Source organism: Neopsephotus bourkii, unplaced genomic scaffold (genome assembly GCF_033783945.1).
Source record: "Neopsephotus bourkii isolate Nb327-2 ecotype Australia unplaced genomic scaffold, CSIRO-AGI_Nbou_v1 NB_309, whole genome shotgun sequence".
NCBI classification, from domain to species: Eukaryota; Metazoa; Chordata; class Aves; order Psittaciformes; family Psittacidae; genus Neopsephotus; species Neopsephotus bourkii.
This window is the reverse complement of record NW_026900817.1, coordinates 721,249-742,594: the sequence shown is the minus strand read 5'-3', so window position 1 is coordinate 742,594 and position 21,346 is coordinate 721,249. Positions and strand designations below refer to the sequence as shown.

The 21,346-nt window shown below is 54.4% G+C and overlaps 1 protein-coding gene across 1 annotated transcript; it reads right to left on the bottom strand.

Moving 5' to 3' along the window:
• Nucleotides 1–1,450: 1,450 nt before the first annotated feature.
• Nucleotides 1,451–16,491, bottom strand: KRT80 (keratin 80). Its single transcript, XM_061347217.1, has 9 exons — nt 15,818–16,491; nt 12,465–12,679; nt 7,726–7,786; nt 6,735–6,830; nt 4,003–4,167; nt 3,401–3,526; nt 3,092–3,312; nt 2,668–2,723; nt 1,451–2,573 (listed from the first exon to the last, which is right to left on the bottom strand). Exons 1-9 carry the CDS (start codon nt 16,109–16,111, stop codon nt 2,371–2,373), a joined length of 1,437 nt encoding a protein of 478 aa, XP_061203201.1. The 5' UTR covers nt 16,112–16,491; the 3' UTR covers nt 1,451–2,370.
• Between the last annotated feature and the right edge of the window lie 4,855 nt (nt 16,492–21,346).

The window sequence follows — 21,346 nt, the reverse complement described above, 5'->3', positions numbered from 1 at the left end:
ACTGCTTCATCACTGCTTTTGTCACTGCTCACTCACTGCTCAATCACTGCTCCATCACTGTTCCCTCACTGCTTCATCACTGCTCAATCACTGCTCCATCACTGCTCCATCACTGCTCCATCACTGCTCCATCACTGCTCCAGTGATCACTGCTCCATCACCGCTCAATCAGTCACTGCTCAATCACTGCTCAGTCACTGCTCAATCAGTCACTGCTTCATCACTGCTCCACCACTGCTTCATCACTGCTCAATCACTGCTCAATCACTGCTCCATCACTGCTCAATCACTGCTCAATCACTGCTCAAATCACTGCTCCATCACTGCTCAATCACTGCTCAAATCACTGCTCCATCACAGCTCAATCACTGCTCAAATCACTGCTCCATCACTGCTCCATCACGGCTTCATCAGTGCTCAGTCACTGCTCCATCACTGCTTCATCACTGCTCAATCAGTTGCTGTTCCATCACTGCTCCATCACTGTTCAATCAATCACTGCTCAATCACTGCTCAATCAATCACTGCTCAATCAATCACTGCTCAATCACTGCCCCCTTGCCAGCGAGAAATAGGGTTTAACATGTGGGCAGCAAACAGAGCAGAGAAGGATGCTCCCCATCCTGGGTCATCGAGCACCTCTGAGGGCTTTGACTGTTTTGGATCTCCCATAAGTCATAGAATCATGGAGTGGTTTGTGCTAGAAGGGACCTTAAAGCTCCTCCAGCTCCAGCCCCCTGCTATGGGCAGGGACCCCTTCCACTGGAGCAGGGTGCTCCAAGCCCCTGTGTCCAAGCTGGCCTTGAGCACTGCCAGGGATGGGGCAGCCACAGCTTCTCTGGGCACCCTGTGCCAGCGCCTCAGCACCCTCACAGGGAAGAGCTTCTGCCTAAGAGCTCAGCTCAGTCTCCCCTCGGGCAGGTTCAAGCCATTCCCCTTGGCCTGTCCCTACAGGCCCTTGCCCAAAGCCCTTCTCCAGGTTTCTTGTAGCCCCTTGGAACTGGGTGAGCTGTAAGCTCCTTTCCCACCCCAAACCAGTCTGTGATTCAATGGTTGTGATGCAGAGTTTAGCCAGAGCCCTCAGCTGAGACTGGGGAAGGAGCTGCTGTTTCACGTGGGATGTAGGAAGAAATTAGGAGGACACCAACAGTGCAATGGGTTGTGTGTGACACTCAGTGTTTATTGTACCAGCCGTGGCCCCGTGCTGTGGGTACAGGGGTGCTGCAGAGGCATCGGTCCTGCAGCAACGTGCAATCACTGCGATGCGCTCAATGGAGATGTGCCAAGAGGCTGTTGGCAAGTGCCTGGGTACTCAAAGCTGGGGACTGGAGTGGTGCTGCTGGCAGTGGCTGGGGCCAGAGCCTGGCCTCCCAAAGCAGGACGGTGCATCCCGAAGCAGGATGGGGCAGGGCACGGTGTGGATGTGCAAGGGGGTGATGGGGATGTGTCTGATACCGGAGCATCCCCCCTGCTGTGCTCCCAGGGGACGTGGCACCCACAGAGCTGGCTCTGGTAGCTGTGGTGTGATGTGACTGGTGTCAGGCAGGTAAGGGACGAGCTCCTGTGTAAGTTCAGTAACTACAAAGACAAGTCCTGCTTGTTGTAGTTAAATGGGAGCCGATGCCCTTGTTTCTAGGACCTACCCACACTGTGTGTGGACTCGGAGTGCCTTGCTGTGAGACAGGGGGAGATGCTGTTAGAGAGAGGTGGCTTATGGAACTAAAAGGTTCAAGGAGCTTTAGCTTTGGTGGCATGGGGAGGAGCGAGAGGCCACCCCAAATGCAGTATAATCACTGAAATGCTGCGGCCAAGCATCCCTCAGTACCACCAGCGTGTTTGTCACCACATCTGCAAATCCAGGTATCACATACCCGTGGCTCAGGCTGTTCGCCTGCATCTCCCCATCAGCTGATGGGGAAAGCTCAAAGCTGCCTTCCTCTGAAAGCCACCTCCCCGGCCCCCTCAGACACGCACAGGGCAGGGCTGGAGCAGGCAGAAGGGTTTAGGAATGCTGGTAGAGTGGCTGGGCTGCTGGAGGCTGGGTTAAAAGCTGGTGTGAGGATACTTTCCCCTCCTGCCAAGTGTCCGATAGGCACATCCCAAAGGCTGTGGGTGCAGATCCTCTGGGATGACACCTGGAGAGGAGGGTGTTGGTGGAAGTGTCTCAATGGGGGAGTCTTTCAAATCCTGGCTTGGCTTCTGTGTGTAGGTAACAGAGATGTGAACTGGGGTGTTGGGAAGGCAATGGAGGCAGCCTGGGGTGGATTCCCATCCTCTGCCCCTTGGCTGTTGGCTTGAGTTCAGGAGAAAGTGCTTTGGCCTCATGGGGCTCCAGGTGCCAGTGGGTGCTGTGGTCGTGCTCTGGTTCTCCTAGGAGCACTCCTCGGTGGGCAGGGAGCTGAGCTTTGGCTGGGCACCACTGGAGACAGCTTCTGCTTCTGGTGTCACTGGGCCATCAGTGGGGCTTCTGGGGGGCAGCGCCTTTGGGCTGCCTCCGTTTGCCTTCATCTCTCCATGGGTGCTGCCTGGTTTTCTTGCAAAGAGCTTGGAGTTTCTCAGGGTGCTGGCAGAAACTGCAGGGAAGGGGTGGGGGGGGGAAGGAAGGCAGGGGTCAGAAACCTTTCATCCCCCTCGGCTTTCCCAAGCTGTGGGGATGAAACCACTTACGGTGCTTTGGTCTGGAGTGGACGCTGCTGATGACTGTGGGTATTGGTTGCTCCATGCTGTGAATGCAAGGGCAGAGTGTGAGGACACATTGACAGGGACACAGAGATAAAGAGGACGGGAGTGTGGCCCCTGTGAGCCATAGGTAGAGCCAAGTGCATGGCTGGTTCATGAAGGGTCACTCAGCAGCATCTGGGCAAAGCACAAGTAAAGAGGTGCTGGGACCCTCCAGTGTGTGTGTGTGTGGGAGGGGTCTAAGGAAAACTTCAGGGCCAGGAATAGAGCTGAACTCTATGGGGACTGCTGGGATTTGTTCTTTCTTTGGTCAAACCTTTAATACCAGCCTCAAAGCTTGGGATGGCTGCTTTCTCCCTGCGTGTTTGGGTGCATCCCTTCCTCTCTTCAGGCACAAGGAAGCCCAGCTTACCTGCTCTCCTCCCCTTCCATCAGCTTCCTGTAAGTTAGGATCTCCACATCCAGTGCTAGCTTGATGTTCATCAGCTCCTGATACTCCTTCACCAGATGAGCCATGTCCTCCTTGCTCTTCTGTAGGGCTTCTTCTAGCTTGACCAGTTTGGCTTTGGCATCCTTGAGGGCCATCTCGCCGTGCTCTCCTGCTTCTTTGATGTGCTCCTCTAAGTAAAGGCACTGGTTTTGTGAAGGAAAGGGGTGGGAGGTGTTAGGTGTGTTGGAGTTTGAGCTGTGCCTCGGTTCTGTCACCCAGCCCAGGCCATACCTGGCTCTTTTGGGACACGATGCAGGACCTCAGCTTCTGGATCTGGATGTTCAGGTCTGCGATCTCCCGGCGGCTGTCCAGGAGGTGACCCCCGTAGGTGCCTGACTGGATGCTGCCTTCATTCAGCTGCAGGTGATGTGGAATGGGGGGGTTATCTCCTGTGCTCTAGCAAAGGGACCTGCAAGGTTCCCACTGCTCATAGGGAGAAGCACCCAACAGGGGTTTGGGGAGGATGTGGGGCTGTTCTCTCCTGTTCTGTCTGCAGCTGGGCCAGGTCACACACACTGTCTCTTATGAGGGGTAATCACATTCCTGCTCTGTTTGGAGGAGGCATCAGTGGAATGTCATTTGCATCTTAGGTGGGACAAGCTGCCACTGGGAGAGGTCCCTGCCTTTTCCCACTGGCAGCATGGGCAGCCCAGAGCAATGAAACTGCCAATTTACACACCTGAGTGAGGAGGAGTTGGTCTGGATGAGCACCGGGTCCCTCCTCCATCCCAGGTTTGCTCTTGCTGATCCCTGTAGTTTCGAGGCTGCTCTCCCTCCCTCTTCTCTCCTCTCCTCACCTCTCCCCAGTACCCATCAGATAAGGAGCCAGATACCTTTCTCCTGGTGAGTGCTTCAGCCTCCTCCCAGCTCCGAAGAGCCAGAGCCTCGTACTGGGCCCTCACTTCCTCCACGATCCTGCTCAGGTCCAGCTTGCACGCGTTGTCAATTCCCAGCACAACAGAGATGTCCTTGATTTCTGTCAGCAGCTCCTCCAGTTCCTGGATAGCAAAGAGAGAATAGGGCTGAGATGAAGTGGCCAACGGAGCAATTAGGAGAGAGCTGGATCCTGACTGAGCTGCTCTGTGTAGCCTGGAAAAGCATCCTCCATGTGCAGTGTGGAGGGGGGGAGATTCCCAGCTTTTGGAAGCTGCTGTTGCTTCATCCAGGGAACTTGGGTTTGGGACCTTTGGATACAACCTGTTAAAAGAGTCTGACAAAACTCATCAGTACTGGATGCAGGGCAGGGTAATTGAACTGATGGCATCATGGAATGGTTTGGGTTGGAAGGGAAGTTAAGATCATCCAGCTGCAATCCCTGCCATGGGCAGGGACCGCTTCCACTGGAGCAGCTTGCTCCAAGCCCCTGTGTCCAACCTGGTCTTGAACACTGCCAGGGATGGGGCAGCCACAGCTTCTCCATTCAATCCATCCCAGTGTCCCAGCACCCTCACAGGGAAGAGTTTCTTCCTTATCTTCAACCTGAACTTCCCTTGTTCCAGTCTGAACCCATCACCCCTTGTCCCATTGCTCTGGTCCCTGATGCAGGTCCCTCTCCAGCATCCTTGTACCCCCTTCAGACACTGGAAGCTGCTCTGAGGTCTCCACACAGCTTCTCTTCTCCAGTCCCAGTGTTCTCAGCCTTGCTCCATATGGAGCTGCTCCAGCCCCTGAGCATCCTCCTGGCCTCCTCTTAGGAGGAGGATATTGGTTTGCATCCCCCTTGTTGCTCCGACAGCTCCATGTCCTTATGTTGAGGACACCAGAACTGCACCCAGTGCTGCAAGTGGGGGCTCAGCAGAGCAGGGGGGTGATCGTGCTGCAGTATCTGCCAGTGCTCAGGTGGTGGGCACTGTGTCTTGGGCAAGTACTAGGGCAGTGTGGATCACTGCAGGCTGGTGCTGCTGGAAAGATGCCTTTGCTGAGTTCTGCTTGAGTACCTTATATTATAATAGTATAATAATGTATATGTATATAATAATATATAATATATATGTATCTGTTATATATTTGGGGGGCATGGTTTAGTGCGAGGTGTCCCTGCCCGTGGCAGGGGTTTGGAACTGGATGATCTTAAGGTCCTTTCCAACCCTAACTATTCTATGGTTCTATGATTCTATCTGCGAGACTGTGCCTATCACTTGTGTTGTTAGAGTCTGCTTTGTGTCTTGTTAGAGCAGGGGGAATGAGGGCCCTGCTCTGAGCACATCCATCACTAGCAAACCTATTCCAGTGCCCGGAGCTGCTCTCATGTGCTGGGGAAGCTCGACCCAGCACGGGGGAGGCAGGAATGTGCACGCACAAGCTGCAGCATCACTGACAGGGGTATTTGCTCTTGATAGCTGGAGCCAAACAATGCTGAATGCAGACTGCCCTCAGTGAACCTGGGAAGGATCCTTAATCCCTGCCTGCAAACGGCACTCCTGGGTGGTTCGTATCCAGGCGAGACATGACTGGATGGTGAGCAGAGCGTGGACACAGTCACCCGGCAGCTCCCCGCAGGGATGGCCCTGTTATCTCTGCAGTGCTTCTGATGTGCACGGGGTTGAAAGGGAGCGGCCCGGCTCCCTGCTCAGCTCTTCCCTTTCATCTTAATGGGTTTGTTCTTCCCTTTTGTGCTGAGGGCTCTGATCTTCAACAGAGGTATTTGTATGCCTTGCTTACCTCGCCTTCCCCTGGCTGGGGAAACAAAGGGCACCCTGACACGGTGATTCATGGGTAACAGGGAAATACCCCTTCACTCTTCCCAGGAACGGGATCAGGGGAGTTTTTCCCACTGGTGTTCAATCCTTGAGCCTCTTTGTTAATCCTGGAGCACATCAGTCGTGTATGAGAAGATGCACGTTTATTGCAAGAATTGAGCATCCTCTGCCAGGGGAAAAAGAAGGGGACCTGGTGGGTTCTTAATGGGGTTCCTACCAACACGCTGTGGGCAAAGCTGCTGAGCAGAGCTTCCCTTATTTGCCCTTCCAGTGTGTGCCTGTGCATTGATGTCAGTCACATCAACAGGCACAGGGGAGCAAACGACCTGAAAACAAAACTATGGAGAGGAGAGGGCAGAGGGATTTCCCTTGCAGGAAGCAGGGGGGCAGGTCCTGGGGCCTCTCCGTGCCTCAGTTTCCACACAAGGAATGTGAATATTCCTCTGCCAAGCGTTTGAATTGTTTGGATTGGTAGAACTCGGACAAATTATGAGTGTTCCCAGCACTGCTGAGCCTGCTTGGCCACATTCTATAGGCTCTGAGTAAGTGGCTGTAATAGCTTCTCCCTGTTTGAGGAGATAGAGGCACGCTGCAGCCTCTGCCTTGGGCTGAAAGGCTGTATCCTTCCCCCTGGTGAAACCATACCTCTCCTCTGAGGGGACCTGGAGTGTGTTGGGTTGTGGCTGTTAGAGGGGAGAGGTATTGGAGCTGTGGGGCCGGAGGACATCCTGACCCCCTTTGAAGTGGAGCTGGTTAGCTAAGGGAAGGGGATTCGCTCATGGGACCCTGCCTTAAGCATCTAATGGTTGTCTGCAGCACCACACATCCTGTGTGCTCCCCGGCCACTCTCCCAGGTGCAGCTTTACCTGCTCGTAGATGGTCTTCTTCAATTCCATCAGCTCTTGGAGCCCGTTGAGTTTAACCTCCAGCTCCGTTCTGTGCAAGGTGCTCACATCCAAATCCTACAGGATGAGGAAAGGGCATTAATGGACAGCTTGAGCTTGGAGCAAGGAGCCTTTCCCACCTCTCCCCCTGTGTGTTTGCTGTGAAACCCCCCTCCTGCTCTGCAAGCAGGCTCCTTTGTGGACCTTTCCCTCTGCAGTGTCTCTGAGTGGGTGCTTGGTGGAAGCCTCAGTGGGGCAGGGTGGAGAAGGAAGCCGGCAGGGCTGGTCCTCAGCCGCTCAGCCTTGGGTCACCACAAAGAGCCCAGGTTACTGAGAGCCCTGATGCTGTCCGGAGTCACCAGAGCTGCTCTGCCTGGCCTGGAGTGTGCCAGGGACAACCTGCAATTAGCCACGATGCTCATCTATGGGGAACGTTTCCTCTGCTGCTGCCACACCACATTCCTGCCCCTGGGATCTGAGCTCTCATGGGAAGGCTGCGGACAAAGCCTCCCCTTCCAGCTGATGCCACTGCAGCTACTGCTGGGGCTGGATGTTTCTGCAGGGTGCGGCCACGCAGCAGGGAACAAAAGCAAACACATCCATCACTTCCCAGCCTTTCCCACCCCGTGATGTCACCCGGAGGGAAAACAGGCCAGCGAGGGGAGCTGGTGCCTTGGCAGGTCCTGGGGTGCAGACCCCGCCATGGCCAGGGCTCAGTGCAGTGGTTGGGTATGGTCTGACCCCCAAGTGCTTCCATGCAGAGCTGTGGGGCTCTTGTGGAGCCGCAGTGGCCCAGGCTCACTTGTTCCTTTCCTGTTGAGATGCTGTCTTCACCATCTGCTGCCCTCCTAACCCCACCAAACACCTGGAGTCCTTAGCTGTGTTTGGACCACGTTGCTTCCCCAAGCTCTTCAGTGACTACACAGAGCTGGTGTCAAGCCTGGCTGGGTGGGAAGCTCCTCCTGCCACTGACCTTTTTGAGCTCCATGAAGGTGTATTCCATGCCGCTGCAGAGGCGGATTTCATCCTCGTACCTAAGGAGAGTGGGAAAAGCAGTAAGGAATTGCACAGGGTGAAAGCCCTGGGATGCTTCAGGTTGTTCCGCTGCCCCTAAAAGCATTATCAAAGCTCTCTGTGATGTCCCACCTCCTTGTGCTCCTTGTCCTCATGTGGACATCTTGGATAAGAGAGAGGGGAAGGACCACGAGCACTTTAAGGCTGAGGAGCCCCAGAGTGGAGAGGAGGCAGCTTTAATTCCAATGTACTTTGAGGGCACAGCAGCCTCAGGTTGCCTCACGTTTGCCACAGAGAGAGAAGGCAGAGGATGGGTTGTGGTGAGGCTGCAACCCGGACTAAAGGCTCGCAACCTTTCACCCTAAGCTGCTGCCTCCCATTCCTATTGGGCATCCTCAGCATCTCATTTCCCAGCTCCAGGAATCTTCTCAAGGGAGAAAAGCGCCTTGTGGGAATTGCAGGAATATCGGGCTGGTGCCGTGACTGACCCCAAATGGAACGGGAATTGTGAAGAACGCAGGACCTGGCAAAGCAGTTCATGGAAAACAGTGCCCATGGAGAGGAGGGAACAAACCAGGGTGGGCCATGGCAAAACATCCCTCAGAGGAACCAACCCGCAGGTGGTTCAAACAGGTTTGATAAGGTAGGATCAGGGGAGCAAAGACCTCAGCCAGGGGCATTTCCTGGTGGCCAGCAGCAGGGACGAGGGGAGCTTAGGGAATACCCAACCCTTGTGGCATTGGGATGAGTGTGTGGCCAGTGCTGGTGCTGCCCAAGAAGCCACGGGGTCTCTTTGGGGCCTGGTGGTGACCAGGTTGGTTCCTTTGCCATCCAGGAGCACGTGTGATGGGGTTTGGTGCCTCCCATGGATACGTTTGGGAAGCGCTGGCTCTTTGGCCAAGGCCAGGGCAGGTTCCAGCTCTTCCATGGGACCTCAGGCTCCTTTTAGCCTAACACACACGTGGTGTTTCCATGCTGTGAGTGAAAGCTCTCAGTGTCACCAGATGGATCTGGGGAAAGCTGAGTCCTTTGGGAACGGGGTAAAATGGCAGCTCCTAACAGAGGGATGGTGAGAAAATGGGGAATGACTATGGGATGACAGCCATGGTCCGTTCTTTGGTTCAGTCCAGTTCCTCCCAAACTGCCCTATGAACCTTTAGGAGAAAGAAGAGCAGAAAGAGGAGGTGCTGGGAATGCAGCACAGGGAACATCAGCAAAGGACAAGGGGAAAGTCATGCTCAGGAGCTGACCTGAAACAGGAAAACCAGCTCCCTGGAGCTGTTGCATCCTTGACAGGGGGGATGTGGCAGTCATAGGCTCTACACTTAGGCTCTTTTAAGGTTCTTCTTGAGCACGTATCCCCTTGGTGTTAAGCTCAGCCTCTCTCTTGCCTGCTTTGCTAAGCCAACAAGATTTACCTGTCTGGTTTCCCTGCTCCGAGCCGGAATGTGAGCAGCTCCGTACCCAGCTTAATTACAGCCTGCCACTCGCCCTTCATCCTCACTGCACCTCAGCCCGATCCCGGTGCGTCCCAGCCTGCCGGAGCAGCCTCCTGCATTGCTGGGCACTGACATCATCCTGGGCTTGGACAAACACGGCTCCTGCCTGAAAGGGAGCAAGCCCAGCCAGCCAAACACGCTCCCTGCATGGCTCCGGAGGGACCTGGCGGCCGGGCCGTGACTCACATGGGGATGGAGTGCACACACCACACACACATCACAGCGCTTGGCTCCTTAGGGGTAATCCTCAAGCAGTCATGCATTCAGGGCTCAATCCATCCCATCTCCATTGGTGCACTTGAGACGGGCGTCTGGGCGCCTTGGGGGCTGTCTGTAGGGCAGGGAAGCAAAAGCAGAAGGGAAGCAGCTCTCAGGCGGGCTGTGCTCCTCTCTGCGTGTGCCTTCAAGACGACTTCAGGGTGCAGCTTCAGTGGTGGGGTGGATCTGAGCCTTGTGGTGTGAAATGAAGGCAGTTTTCCCCTTGTGGGATGAGGAAATGGGGCAGGAAGCAGCTGGAAAGCAGCTGCAGAGGTTGAGTTTAGAGGGGTTCTGTCTGGTCTTCATGTGGCAAGGTCTGGCCAGCACAACTGCTGCGTCGGAGACATGGACAACACTCTAAGTGTGCCCCAGTGTCACACCAGAGGCACCAGTTCCCTGCTTCTCGTTCAGGTGGGTCTTGGCATGTGCAAATCACACGTGTTGAGCTCACACATGTGTGCAGCTGTGCACTTCTGGGCAGTCATCCCTATGCAGGTCCATTCAGGATCTGAGTTTTGGCTTGACTCCCTAAAGAAGCAGGGGTTTTGATCACGTGCAGCCTCCAACCCACTTTCCTGTCCCCTCTCCTTCTTCTCTGCATTTGGAATTGCTCCCAGTGGCAACCTGCTTTGGGAAGGAGCTGCACCCATCCCAGCTCGCTCCATCTCCTGGGTGGGCTTTGGAAAGCAGCCCCTTGGGAGAGAAGATGAATGAGGGCCTGCAGAGGGGCACCGAGAGGCACATCTCACATCGGGAGGGATCTGCTGGGCAGGAGCCTGCTGGGGTGGTCGTGGTGCGTTCCTTCGGGAGCTCCGCAGCTTGGGTGAGAACATCCCCAGTTACTTTTCCCACTGGAGTCACTGCGTTTTTCCTCCCCACCAACAACTTTCCCTTGGGAAAAGAAACCCTCGGAGGAGCTGGAAGCCTCCAAAATTTGCATGGTTTAAGCAGACCATTTGCTCCAGAAAAACAACTGGGCTGAGGCTTCGGGAGCAGGACTCAACAGAGCCAGGCTGGGCTGGGCTGGGGCTGGACGCCTGCCTGGAGGAGCTCAGCACCAGCAGTGCTCGCCTCTGGATCACTGCCTGCTGGGAGCAGGTATCACGGTCACAGGTACCCACTGCGTTGGGTGCCCCAGCACCCAGGGATAAGGTGGGATTTGCCTCTTTGCTGCTTAAGTCCCCCCTGGCAGCTCATGCATGGGAGGGAGCAAAAGGGAAGGCTCCACAAATGAAGTGTTTTGAGGAGCAGGGTCATTCCCAAACACTCTTTTCCCATGTCCCACAAAGTGGGAATGTTTCTCCAGACCGATAGCTGGGCCAGTTATAAGCCACTGTGGATTCTCTGCTGTCTAATACAGCCCATGATGTGTCGTTATCTGCTGGGTTCTGTTCCCTGAGTCAGCCTCTTTTATTAACTTGGAGGGATGGAGCATCCCTATCGTGTCTTATCCCATTGTCCAACTGAGTGGTAGCTGCAAGGAAATCAAAGGGAAGGGGCAGACCCACCGCCTGTTTGTGTAAGCACCTTTATCCTTAAAGGATAGTGACTGATCCATCATTTCTCCACCAGCTCAACCATTTTCCTGTCTGGCTTTTCCAGTGAATAAACCAACTGCAGGGCCACAGAGCAGTTACTTCCTTAGGGAAGTGCAAGGAAGACCAAGTCTAAGCCTTTTTAGGGCAGGGAGTAAATGGCACAATCCATATCGTGGCTTGGATCCAAGCTCAGGGTTGGGACCAGTCAGCAAAGCAAACAGCAGCGAACCCAAGTCTTGCAGCAAAACCAACATCCAAACAAAGAGCAGACAGACAGACAGACAGACAGACAGGCAGCCACCATGAGGGATTTAGGTATTGGCACCTGGGTGTGAGCGCATCGCTTCTTGAAGGATGCTGAGCATAAGGATTTCAGCATAAGGTTAAAGGAACAGTTCCAATTCCTGCTCCACCAGCAGTGGATCTGTGAACTCGAAGCCAGTTAAGTGCTGTGTCTCCATCAATACATCTGTAAAGTGGACATATTGGTCCTTCCCCTCACTTGCAGCACACTGAGTTTAATCAAAGTCTGCAGAGAACTTTAAATCCTTGGCCTAAACTCTCTGGGGAGGGCACCATGAGTATTTCTGCATCACTTCGTACAGCAGGAATGGGTTTGGGTTATTCCTACAGCGATTCCTGTGCCTCCCTCACTGTCCAAACCATCCTGGTTTGACATTGCCCATCCATAGCTCTGCCCCACATGAATGGGGAAGACTCCAGAGCTCCTGTGTAGGCAGATGGGTGGAACTGGAGGGGAAAGTCTCTCATTGTGAATTCATCTGTGGTATGCAAATGGCAGCGATAATAAGAAAAGCATTGTGCTTGTGAATGAGGCAGGGCACATCTCAAGTGCTCTTATCTGAGCATCTCCAGGCTCTTGGCAGAGCAGTGATAAGCACATGGCTGCCGATGCTCCACTCAACCTCAGTGTGTCAAGAGGTTTTCTGGGCTGAAGTCTGACTGTTTGGTCAAAGCAGGGTTTTGCTTTCAGTGTGATGGGGTGAAGGGGGAAGGATGGGATGTTTGTGAGCACTAAATAGCTTAGATCCATAAAACCATTTGGGGGAAAAGTCTTGCTTTGTGCTAATAGTGGGGAAGGAACCATTTCTGTGTTTCAGAGGCTGTTGTTCCTGATAACACTGCTCCCAGAGCTGCTCTCTGGCCCAAGGCATTCCTGATGCCTTGCACTCTTTGGTACTGTGCTTTTTAGGGGCTTCCCTTCATCTCTAGTTAACCGGGAAGAGGTTGGGATGCTGGCTTGGATACACACTGCTGTGCACACCAAGCTAGGGATTGCTTCCAGGGAATGAGAGGCTGGGTTAAGTTAATCCCACACTCTATGCCCACCAGAGCCTTTAAAGCACATTCCCCCCTGTAACACCCAGCTGGGAGACACCTACTTGCTCCGGAAGTTATCCATGGTGCTCAGGACCTTTGTCAGCTCCGACTCCAGGTTTTCCTGCTCATAGGTGAGCGCCTTCATCTCTTGGTTCATCTTGCTCATGTACTGGTCGTAGATGGCCTTGATGTCTGACTCTGAGTGGGAATTGTCTTGATCCTTCAGGAAGTTCCACCTTGTCGTCAGGACCTTGTTCTGTTGCTCCAAGCACTGGACCTACAGGAGAGGGTTCAGAGGTATTAGTGACACCAATAGCCAAAATCAAAGCTCCTGGCAGGGCAGGAGACATCGATCTGGAGACCTTCAGAGTAGTGAATCAGCAGAGAATCTGGGTGAGAATGAGAAAATGAGGGCTGAGGATGAGGTTCTGGGGACTTTTAGGGGTTTTGCGCATCACCTCCTCATGAATTTCTCGATAGAACACGTTCACATCAACATGAACGAGCACCTTCTATTAAATCACTGGAAAATAAGTGTTTTTTTTCAGTGCCAGTCTCCTTTGCTTTCAACATGCTGAAAATCCACTCCAGGTCATGCACTGGTCTCCAGGGCCAATGAAAGTCACATTTCCTACCTCGGAGTGGCCCAAACCAAGAGAACTCCTCTCAAATGTGCAGGATCACACCACGGTGAAGCTTGAGCCGTGAATCAGAGCCCAGGTTTGTATTGCAAAGCACCAGAGACAAGGCCTATGGGAACTGCAGGGAATAAGCAACCTAATTACAGACTCCACGTGAGGTCTGCGTGTGCCTGTCTGAGAGAGGATCCACCGAGCCCTCATCCAGCCGCCTCGCAACGCTCACCATGAGCAGGGATGCTCAGGGTTTAACAGTTTTCATCTTCAAAGCTCCTGACTAACTTCAATTCATTATCTAATTGCTACCTCTCTCTCGTAATGCTCTCAATAGAGCTCAGCTCCTTCACTCACGTTCTGGCTGCTGACTGGGACTTGCCTCCAACAGCTTCCTCCACTGTCACAGAGGTGATTCAATGAGGATGTTGTGTCTGTGTAGTGAGCAATGGGATGCAGATGCTATCAGGCCTGGACCTTCTACTTTCCCTTTAACCTGTGGCACAAAGTGCATTGAAGAGGCAGCGTTCCCAGCTGCTGACACTGCACAGATGCACAGGGTGGGAGGCAGCATCTCTCCCAAAATCATACAATGGTTCTGGCTGGAAGGACCTTAGGATCTTCTGGTTGAACAGAGAGGGAAGCAGGAGCAGAGAGCAGCCAAACAGAGCACAAACTCTCTGATGCTCAGTCAGTTTTCAGCTGGAAGGGATGTGAGTGTTGGGATCTTCCAGGTCTTGCTGTTTCCTGATGATGAGATCTCACCCTTTCTTCCTGATATCCTGAGGTATCCCACCAGCAGTCCAGTCTGCTGGCTGCCTGCTTTGTCCTGGCACGCTCTGTGTACATGCCTGAGACTGGGAACCAGGGAAGGATCCTGCAGGGAAGCCAGGAAGGGGCATCACAAGTCGCACAAGAAAGTGGTCTCCAGGTCTACCAGGAGCCAATTGGGCAATTTCTTCTCTCCATCTGCAACATCTTGTGGGGCTGGGGTCAACCTGGGGGATTGGCTGTAGGGAGCAGCTTCCCTGTTGGGGTGGTAAGTGAATACTTTGGCTGTTGTTCCAAGTCCATCTTTGACCCTCAAATCAAGTCTGAGGTCCTGACCTTGCTCCTAATCCTTGGCCGCTCTTTTTCTCCCTCCCCAGACTCTTCAGTCTCTTTCCTGTCCCCACACCCTGCCCATCCACTGGGCTGTTACATCTTGGCTTCTTACACAGCATCCCTCTTATCCTTGCAGAGTCTTCTGATAGGAGCTTTGCAGGAGCAGAATCACCCAGACCTGGCCTCGTTGCCTGGAAAGTGATGCTTGAGCACAGAAATAGTGACCAGAGCGTGGTCCTCAGAGCCTCTGTGCTGCTCAGGTCTTCAAACAGAGGTTCTGTGCCTTGGCTTTTCCTTGTCTTCTACCTGCACGTATCCAGATGGGAAATAAACACCAAGAGGTCTGGAGCATCCTGCTGGAAACCATCAGCAGCAAACTCCCAAAGTCAGTGTGAGGTCAGTGAGCTGAGGACCATCTAATTCCAAAGACACATTCATTGTCCTTAAGGAGGAAGCGCTATTCCTTTCCTCTGGAATGAGGGCCTGAGGCAGAAGGCTGAAGTTTACTTCTTGATATACCCCTTGAAGCTACAGCCTTCCAAGCTGACTGCAGGAGCTGCCAGCACTAAAGTCAAAGCCACCCAGCTGAGGTGGGGTGTTTGTATCTTCTGTCCATCAGGCTCTGTGATGCATGCCTACTGCAGGCCACCGAGTGGGTTTATCAGGGAAGCTGGAGGCTCTCTCCCTCCTTCCATCCCTATTTCCATGGGACAGGCTCGTGCCTGTGGTCCTGCTCATGTACAGGTTGTGCCATGTCCCTACCCCTGTCCTTTCTGCTGAGGGCTGGTTTCTGAGCAGGGTTAACATCCACACGAGCCCTGCTCTGGAGAGCCAAAGGACCAGCCCTGCAGCTCATTCAACACATACAACACAACCAGGGGGCTGCCGTGCCCCTCCATACAGAGGCAGCCCCCTGGTACCCGCTATGCGGACACGGAGCTGTGGCTGGCTCACTGTGGAGAGATGCTGGTGGAGATGCTCCCCCCCTCCCAGTGTGAATTCAGGTCCTCTGAGAGGTAAACCCAAGCCATATAAAAGGGAAGGCAAGCCGTGGCAGCTTGGCACCGAGGGCCTGCGTTGTGGGGCGCAGTGAAGCAATCCTGCCGGGAGATTACCATCTGTTTACAGAGCACCAGGGCTCTGCACGAACCTGCCTCAGCTCGATGAGCTGTTCTCCTCGGAGAAACCCTTCTGCCTCCTCATGCATCTGCAGAGATGAAAGTGGCACTTTCCTGGCTGAGAAGCTGCAGAGCAGGGAGCTGATGGGGGGGTCTCCCTTGCGCAGCCGCCTTGCTTTGGGGGTGAGGTTTCACCTCTCTTGAGCCCTTCATCAGCATCACTGCCCGTGGCTGTTTGGCCACTCTGGGAGCCAAGGCCTGCTCCGTGGCCCTGCTGTTGGCGCTCAGGCAGGGCTGGACCCTGAGGGCACAGCTCCCTCAGGGCAATGGGTGCAGCAAAGGGGATGCTGCTGATGCCCCTTCACCAAGGGATGCTGCTGGCCCTTGCTAAAGCAGATAGCACTGAAGGAATAGCTAATTAGTCCATTAGGGTGATATTCAGAGCCTGGCAATCCTTAGCTAAAGGCCTGGATAACTCTCATGAGAGACTGGTTAGTGTCTACTTCCCCACCACCACCCTGGTCCCCGAGTTGCACCATGGTCCCCAGTAGCTCACCTTACCTTCTCAATGAGGGTCACAAACTGGTTGTTGAGCGACTTGATGTCCTCTTTCTCCTGCTGCCTCATGGCTTGGAAGTCCGTGTCGATGTCGAGGTGCACGGGGGACAGAAGTCTCCCATCGATGGAGAAGGAGGAGTAAGAGGAGCATCTGTATCCACCGTCCCTGTAGCCATTGCTGGCCAAGCCAATGGGGCTGCAGCGGCCCAGGCGATCCGGGGATGTGCCTCCTGCTTTCCCTGACAGCTCCCAGGAGGAGAGGGAGCCACTGCTGAAGGCTGTGCAGGGGTTGGTCATGGCTCAGCTCGAGGGAAGGGGAAGGGAGGGATGAAGAGGAGATGAAGCTTTGCTGCTGCCGCCGCACAGGGAAGCAGAGCAGTGGCACGCCGAGGAGTTTGGCCGGCGTAATTCCCGTCTCCTCGGCTCGTGGGTTGGCTAATGAATTCCAGGCACCTGTTCTCCTATGTTCATTAAGCGGAGGAGGGTGTAACCGTTGATGTAATCCAGATCAACCTGTTGGCTTCTTTTCTTCCCTTCCCCTCCTCTGTCTGTACCCTCCTTCCTTCGGGAGCTTGTTTGTGTGGTGAGGGCACAGCCAGCGCCGACAAATCACTCGCCCGTAATTCGCTGAGCCCCGAGCGCCGGCTTCCCGCAGCCTTACATGGTGAGGAGAGCACCCCAAGGCGTGCGGGCAGGACGGCTCCTTGGCACCTGGAGCCTGAGCTCAGCCCCTGGCTGCTGGCCAGCCACGATGTGCAGTGAGGAGCAGTGATTGCGGCGGTTGTTACCGGTGCTTTTGGCAGGGATGCGTTTGGAATCGCAGCGTCTGCGCTGGCTGAGGGGTGGGAGCGTGGAAATGGCATCCCCAGCTCGTCGGGAGCTGCGGTGGTCGTGGTCTGCCTCTGACCACATGGGCACATCGCAGGCAGTTCTGGTGCCCTGGGTGGTTTAGGGGTGATGGAGCTACTTTGGAGACCCCCGGGTGTGGGGGGCAAGAGTCCTGAGGCTCCTCAGTCCTTTAGTCTGGCAACAGCAGAGACCTTCAGAGCATCCAGACACCATCCTGGACTTCAGGAGTGTCCAAGTCCATCTTTGTTCCATTCCCACTCCTCGAGAGCCCTTTAAAAGCTGGCACTGGAGACACCAAACCCCACTATCTTCTAATGAAGATAACCCAGGTAACACACCCTTAAATACCTGTTTGGACCTCAGTGGAAATCAGTGCTGGACGTGGCTCTTGCAGGCATTTGCCTGCTTGAGCTTGGTCTCTTATGTCAAAAGTCAGAAGAACTCCCATTTCTGCCTCCTTTTGGCATCATGGTGCTCTCAGGGAAGGAGATGGTTGTCCCTGTCTGGAATCTGGAATTCCAGCTGTGTGAGAAAGCTGCTGTTTGATGGTGTGGTTCTGCCCCAGACCAACTGGGAATTTCCCTTTTCAAGTGCAGTGGCACAGACCTGCTTCGACAAGAAACGTGTCAAGATAGGGCAGTAGGCTTTGTCTTCGGAAGGCCTTCAGAAGGAAGATGACCTGTTCCAGCAGGGTTAGCCTTCTCTTGAAGCCTAGTTTTAATACAGTGTGCTTCAATGGCACGTCCATCTTCCCAAAACACCTTTCCAGGGAAGCCGTCTCCCAATGACCCATTTGAATACCACATCATTGAATACCCTCAATGCCTGTGTCAGGAGTTTCCAGCTTATTTTCAGGATGAACCCAAAACCTATGGCTGGGATCTGGTGAAACCCATGGCTCCTGCAGGCGGAGGTGAGAGCATCCAGCTGTGGCTTTGCGGCTGCAGGCACATCAGTGTTCCTGATTAGCATCAGGTCATGGGGTCACCTGGCAGGTTCTGTGCTTCAGCTGGTACTGAGGGCACTTGGATGGCTCCCCAGGAAGGATCCCTATGAGGGAAGGAGGTAGAGGTGGAATTGCACTGGTTCAGTTTGCTGGTGGCTGGAGCAGGGCCCCGCACTGAGTGGGGTGGGATGGTGCAGGATAAGATGTTGGAAGGTGCCAGGAAGCTCTGATGCAGGCAGGGAAAGCACTGGTGGTCACTGCATCTGCAGCCACATCTGCCTCAGCATCATTCCTGCTCCTTTCTCTTGTAGGTACCAATTCTGCCTCTTCTCCTTTCCCTCCCCAACCCTTGAAATGGAATCTCTAACACAGGACCCAGCCTCTGAGGATGCCTGGTTTGGCTGAAATAGCATCTCCCAGTGCAGAATGGCACAAAACTTCTCCAGATGTAATTGTAACACTTCTCTTGATGCCTGCTGAGTCCCGGTTCCTGCACAGCATTGTGTACTACACCCCACATCCTGTCTGTTATCCTGTCTGGTGTCCTCAGCATAAGGAGGATATGGAGCTGCTGGGTGCAAGTCCAGAGGAGACCATGATCAGGGGCTGAGAACATTGGGGCTGTTCAGGCTGGAGCAGAGAAGCTGCGTGGAGAGCTCAGAGCAGCTTCCAGTGTCTGAAGGGGGTACAAGGATTCTGGAGAGGGACCTGCATCAGGGACTGGAGCAATGGGACAAGGGGTGATGGGTTCAGACTGGAACAGGGGGAGTTCAGGTTGGAGATAAGGCAGAAGCTCTTCCCTGTGAGGGTGCTGAGGCGCTGGCACAGGGTGCCCAGAGAAGCTGTGGCTGCCCCATCCCTGGCAGTGCTCAAGGCCAGGTTGGACACAGGGGCTTGGAGCACCCTGCTCCAGTGGAAGGGGTCCCTGCCCATGGCAGGGGTTGGAGCTGGAAAAGCTTTAAGGTCCCTTCCAACACAAACCATTCCATGATTCTATGATCAGATGCTGCAGGTTCTGCCCTAGAAAGACGCAGAAGGAGGATGGTTTAGGGTTAAAGCTTCCTTTAATGCTTGGGAATGGAGGGTGAAAAGCCGTTTCTCAGTGGAAGCACTGGTGCCACTCTACTGGGAGAAGAGCAAGGCAGTATGGGTATGGTTTGCAGTACCTCTAAGGAAGGTGTTTGAAGTGGTCATCTCTGCTGGCAGATGTAAGGATGTGTGGGAAGAGCTTGCAGAGAGCATTAACCTGCTTCAACCTTTCTAGGTGCCAAGGGTGAAGCTCCTCTTGTCCCACAGAGGGAGGGATGGGATCCAGGGGGATTCCAGGGGCACCCTAATTCCAGTCTAGCCAGGGCATTGCTTCATGGCTATGGCCAACAGCCTGATGCTGACATGATACAGCTGCAGAAACCCATCAGCCCATGCTGTCTTCTCAAGGATGGAGAAGGGAAGGCTGCTGGACATGGTGGCCTTGGTGTGTGTTTCTCTCCCTTGCTGTCTTCCCTGCCCTATGGGAGAGGCAGTGCTGAGTCAGGATGTTTCTTCCCTTCCTGCTGATGTTCTCGTGCTCCTCCTTGACCAGGTATCTGGTTGTGTGGAATGGGCTGCTCCCCAAAATCAGGCTTTGCCATTCGGCGCCGGCCTTCTTGGCCACGCAGCAAAAACAAGCTCAGAAAGGATGGGGACAAGAGGAGGGTGGCAGCAAGGTGGAGAAGGCTCTGGAAGGTGTGATGGAGGCTCCAGTCACCTCCACCTGCACTGCTGTGTCCTCCTGCTCCCATAGAGTCGTTGCCTGTGTCCTTGCAGCCTGGTCCAGCTTCTCTCCTGATCCATTCGGGTGAAGTCCTCACCATCCAAAGGCACTGAATGGTCCCAGCATCTCCCATTCTGGACATGTCTGGACCAAAGCAATGCGTGGCGTTGAGTCTGCAGTGTGGTTGCTTTGTAGGTTGAGGTTTGAGGATGGGCACAGGGTGACTTAAACCATCACAGGGTGCATTTTGGGAGGCAAACCTAGAGAGTGTTGTCACCCTTCCCTTGGTACATGGAGATTTATTCCTGCCATCTGGAAAATCACCTTATAGGGCTATTGCCTCAGTGTATGTGTGCAGAGTAATAGATTTATCAAGCTCCCATAAGTAATTGCTGTTTATTAAGTCTGGGCAATGCACGAAGCATAAACAAGGAATCAGCATTTGCCCCAAGGAATCAGAATGATTCCGGTTAAGCAAGAGCCAGGCTGCGGGATGCAGAGAGCTGTGGGGCAGTGGCTCAGCAGGATTTGATGCTCAGCAGGCACGCGAGGAGCGGCTGGAGAGGCATCCCTGTGTTGTTCCAGGTGACACACTGCAGGGGAATGGCTGATGCTGTGTCCACAGGTAGGACAAGGCAGGGGAGCTGCAATTCCTGGCTCCAAAGAGCCAGGTTCAGTCCCGCGAGTTCACTTCAAGGCTTACAATAGAGTAAGAAGAGGCTTTGTTAAATGCTTTGGGTTTCATTTGGCTGCTGGCCCTCCTCTGTGACAGGAGAGGCATTGACCTGCTCATGCCATAGGCTGGGGATGGGTTGCTTCTATGGGGTCCCAGAGCTGGGTTTGCAGTGGGGGGCTCTGGTTGCAGAAACGTTTCAGGTCAGCTCTTTCTCTGCAGTGCCTGGAGGAGAAGGGAAGGTGCTGGGCTAGGCTGGAGGCAAGCCCAGGCCAGTGCTGTGGTAGGGCCACGCCAGTGACCACAGGCCTGCATGGTAATTATGGTACTCATGCGGCTTCCCATTGCTCTCCCTGTGTGACCCTCCCCAGCCCTGGGGACAGCGGATGGGCACCGAGGGGACCGCTGTAGCTGGGATCAGGGCATGGTGGCAGGGGCATCCCAGAGTGTGGGTCTGCCTGGACCCTGCTTTGGGGGATGGATGGGGAGAGCTCTGCAGCCTTCCCCAGCTCCACTCAACCCCGGCTCTTTCCTTCTCTCACGTGCTCCTTTCCATGCTCACTCATCCTTCTAGTGTCAAATCTCTGTTTTCACCTCCTCCTTTCAATCCTTTATTGGATTGAAGCCTGCTCATCCCCATTCCCATCCCCATACTCCTCCCCTTCCCCATCCCCACCCCATCCTCATCCTCATCCCCACCCCATCCTCATTCTCATCCCCAGCCCCATCACCACCCTCATCCTCATCCCCATCCCCCTCCTCATCCCCATCCCATCCCCGTCCCATCCCCATCTCCTCCCCATCCCATCCCCATCCCTTCCCCATTCCCATCCCCATCCTCATCCCCACCCTCTCCCCATCCCCACCCCATCCCCACCCCATCTTCATCCCCATCCCCATCCTCATCCCCATCCCCATCCTTATCCCCATCCTTATCCCCATCCTTATCCCCATCCCCATCCCATCCTCATCCCATCCCCATCCCCATCCCCATCCCTATCCCCATCCCCATCCTCATCTCCATCCCCATCCTTATCCCCATCCCCATCCCCATCCTCATCCCTGCTTCATCCCCATCCTCATCCCCATCCTCGTTCTCCATCCTCCATCCCCATCCTCATCCCCATCCCTATCCCCATTCCCACCTCATCCCCACCCCCATCCCCATTCCCACCCCATCCTCATCCCACCCCCATCCCCATCCCCTTCCTCCTGCCAGCCCCATTCCCTCCTTCCTCCTTTTGGATGCCTGGGTGCAGCAGTGGGCAGCTAAACCCTTCTGCCTAAATCACTTCCCAAAGCAGACGTCAC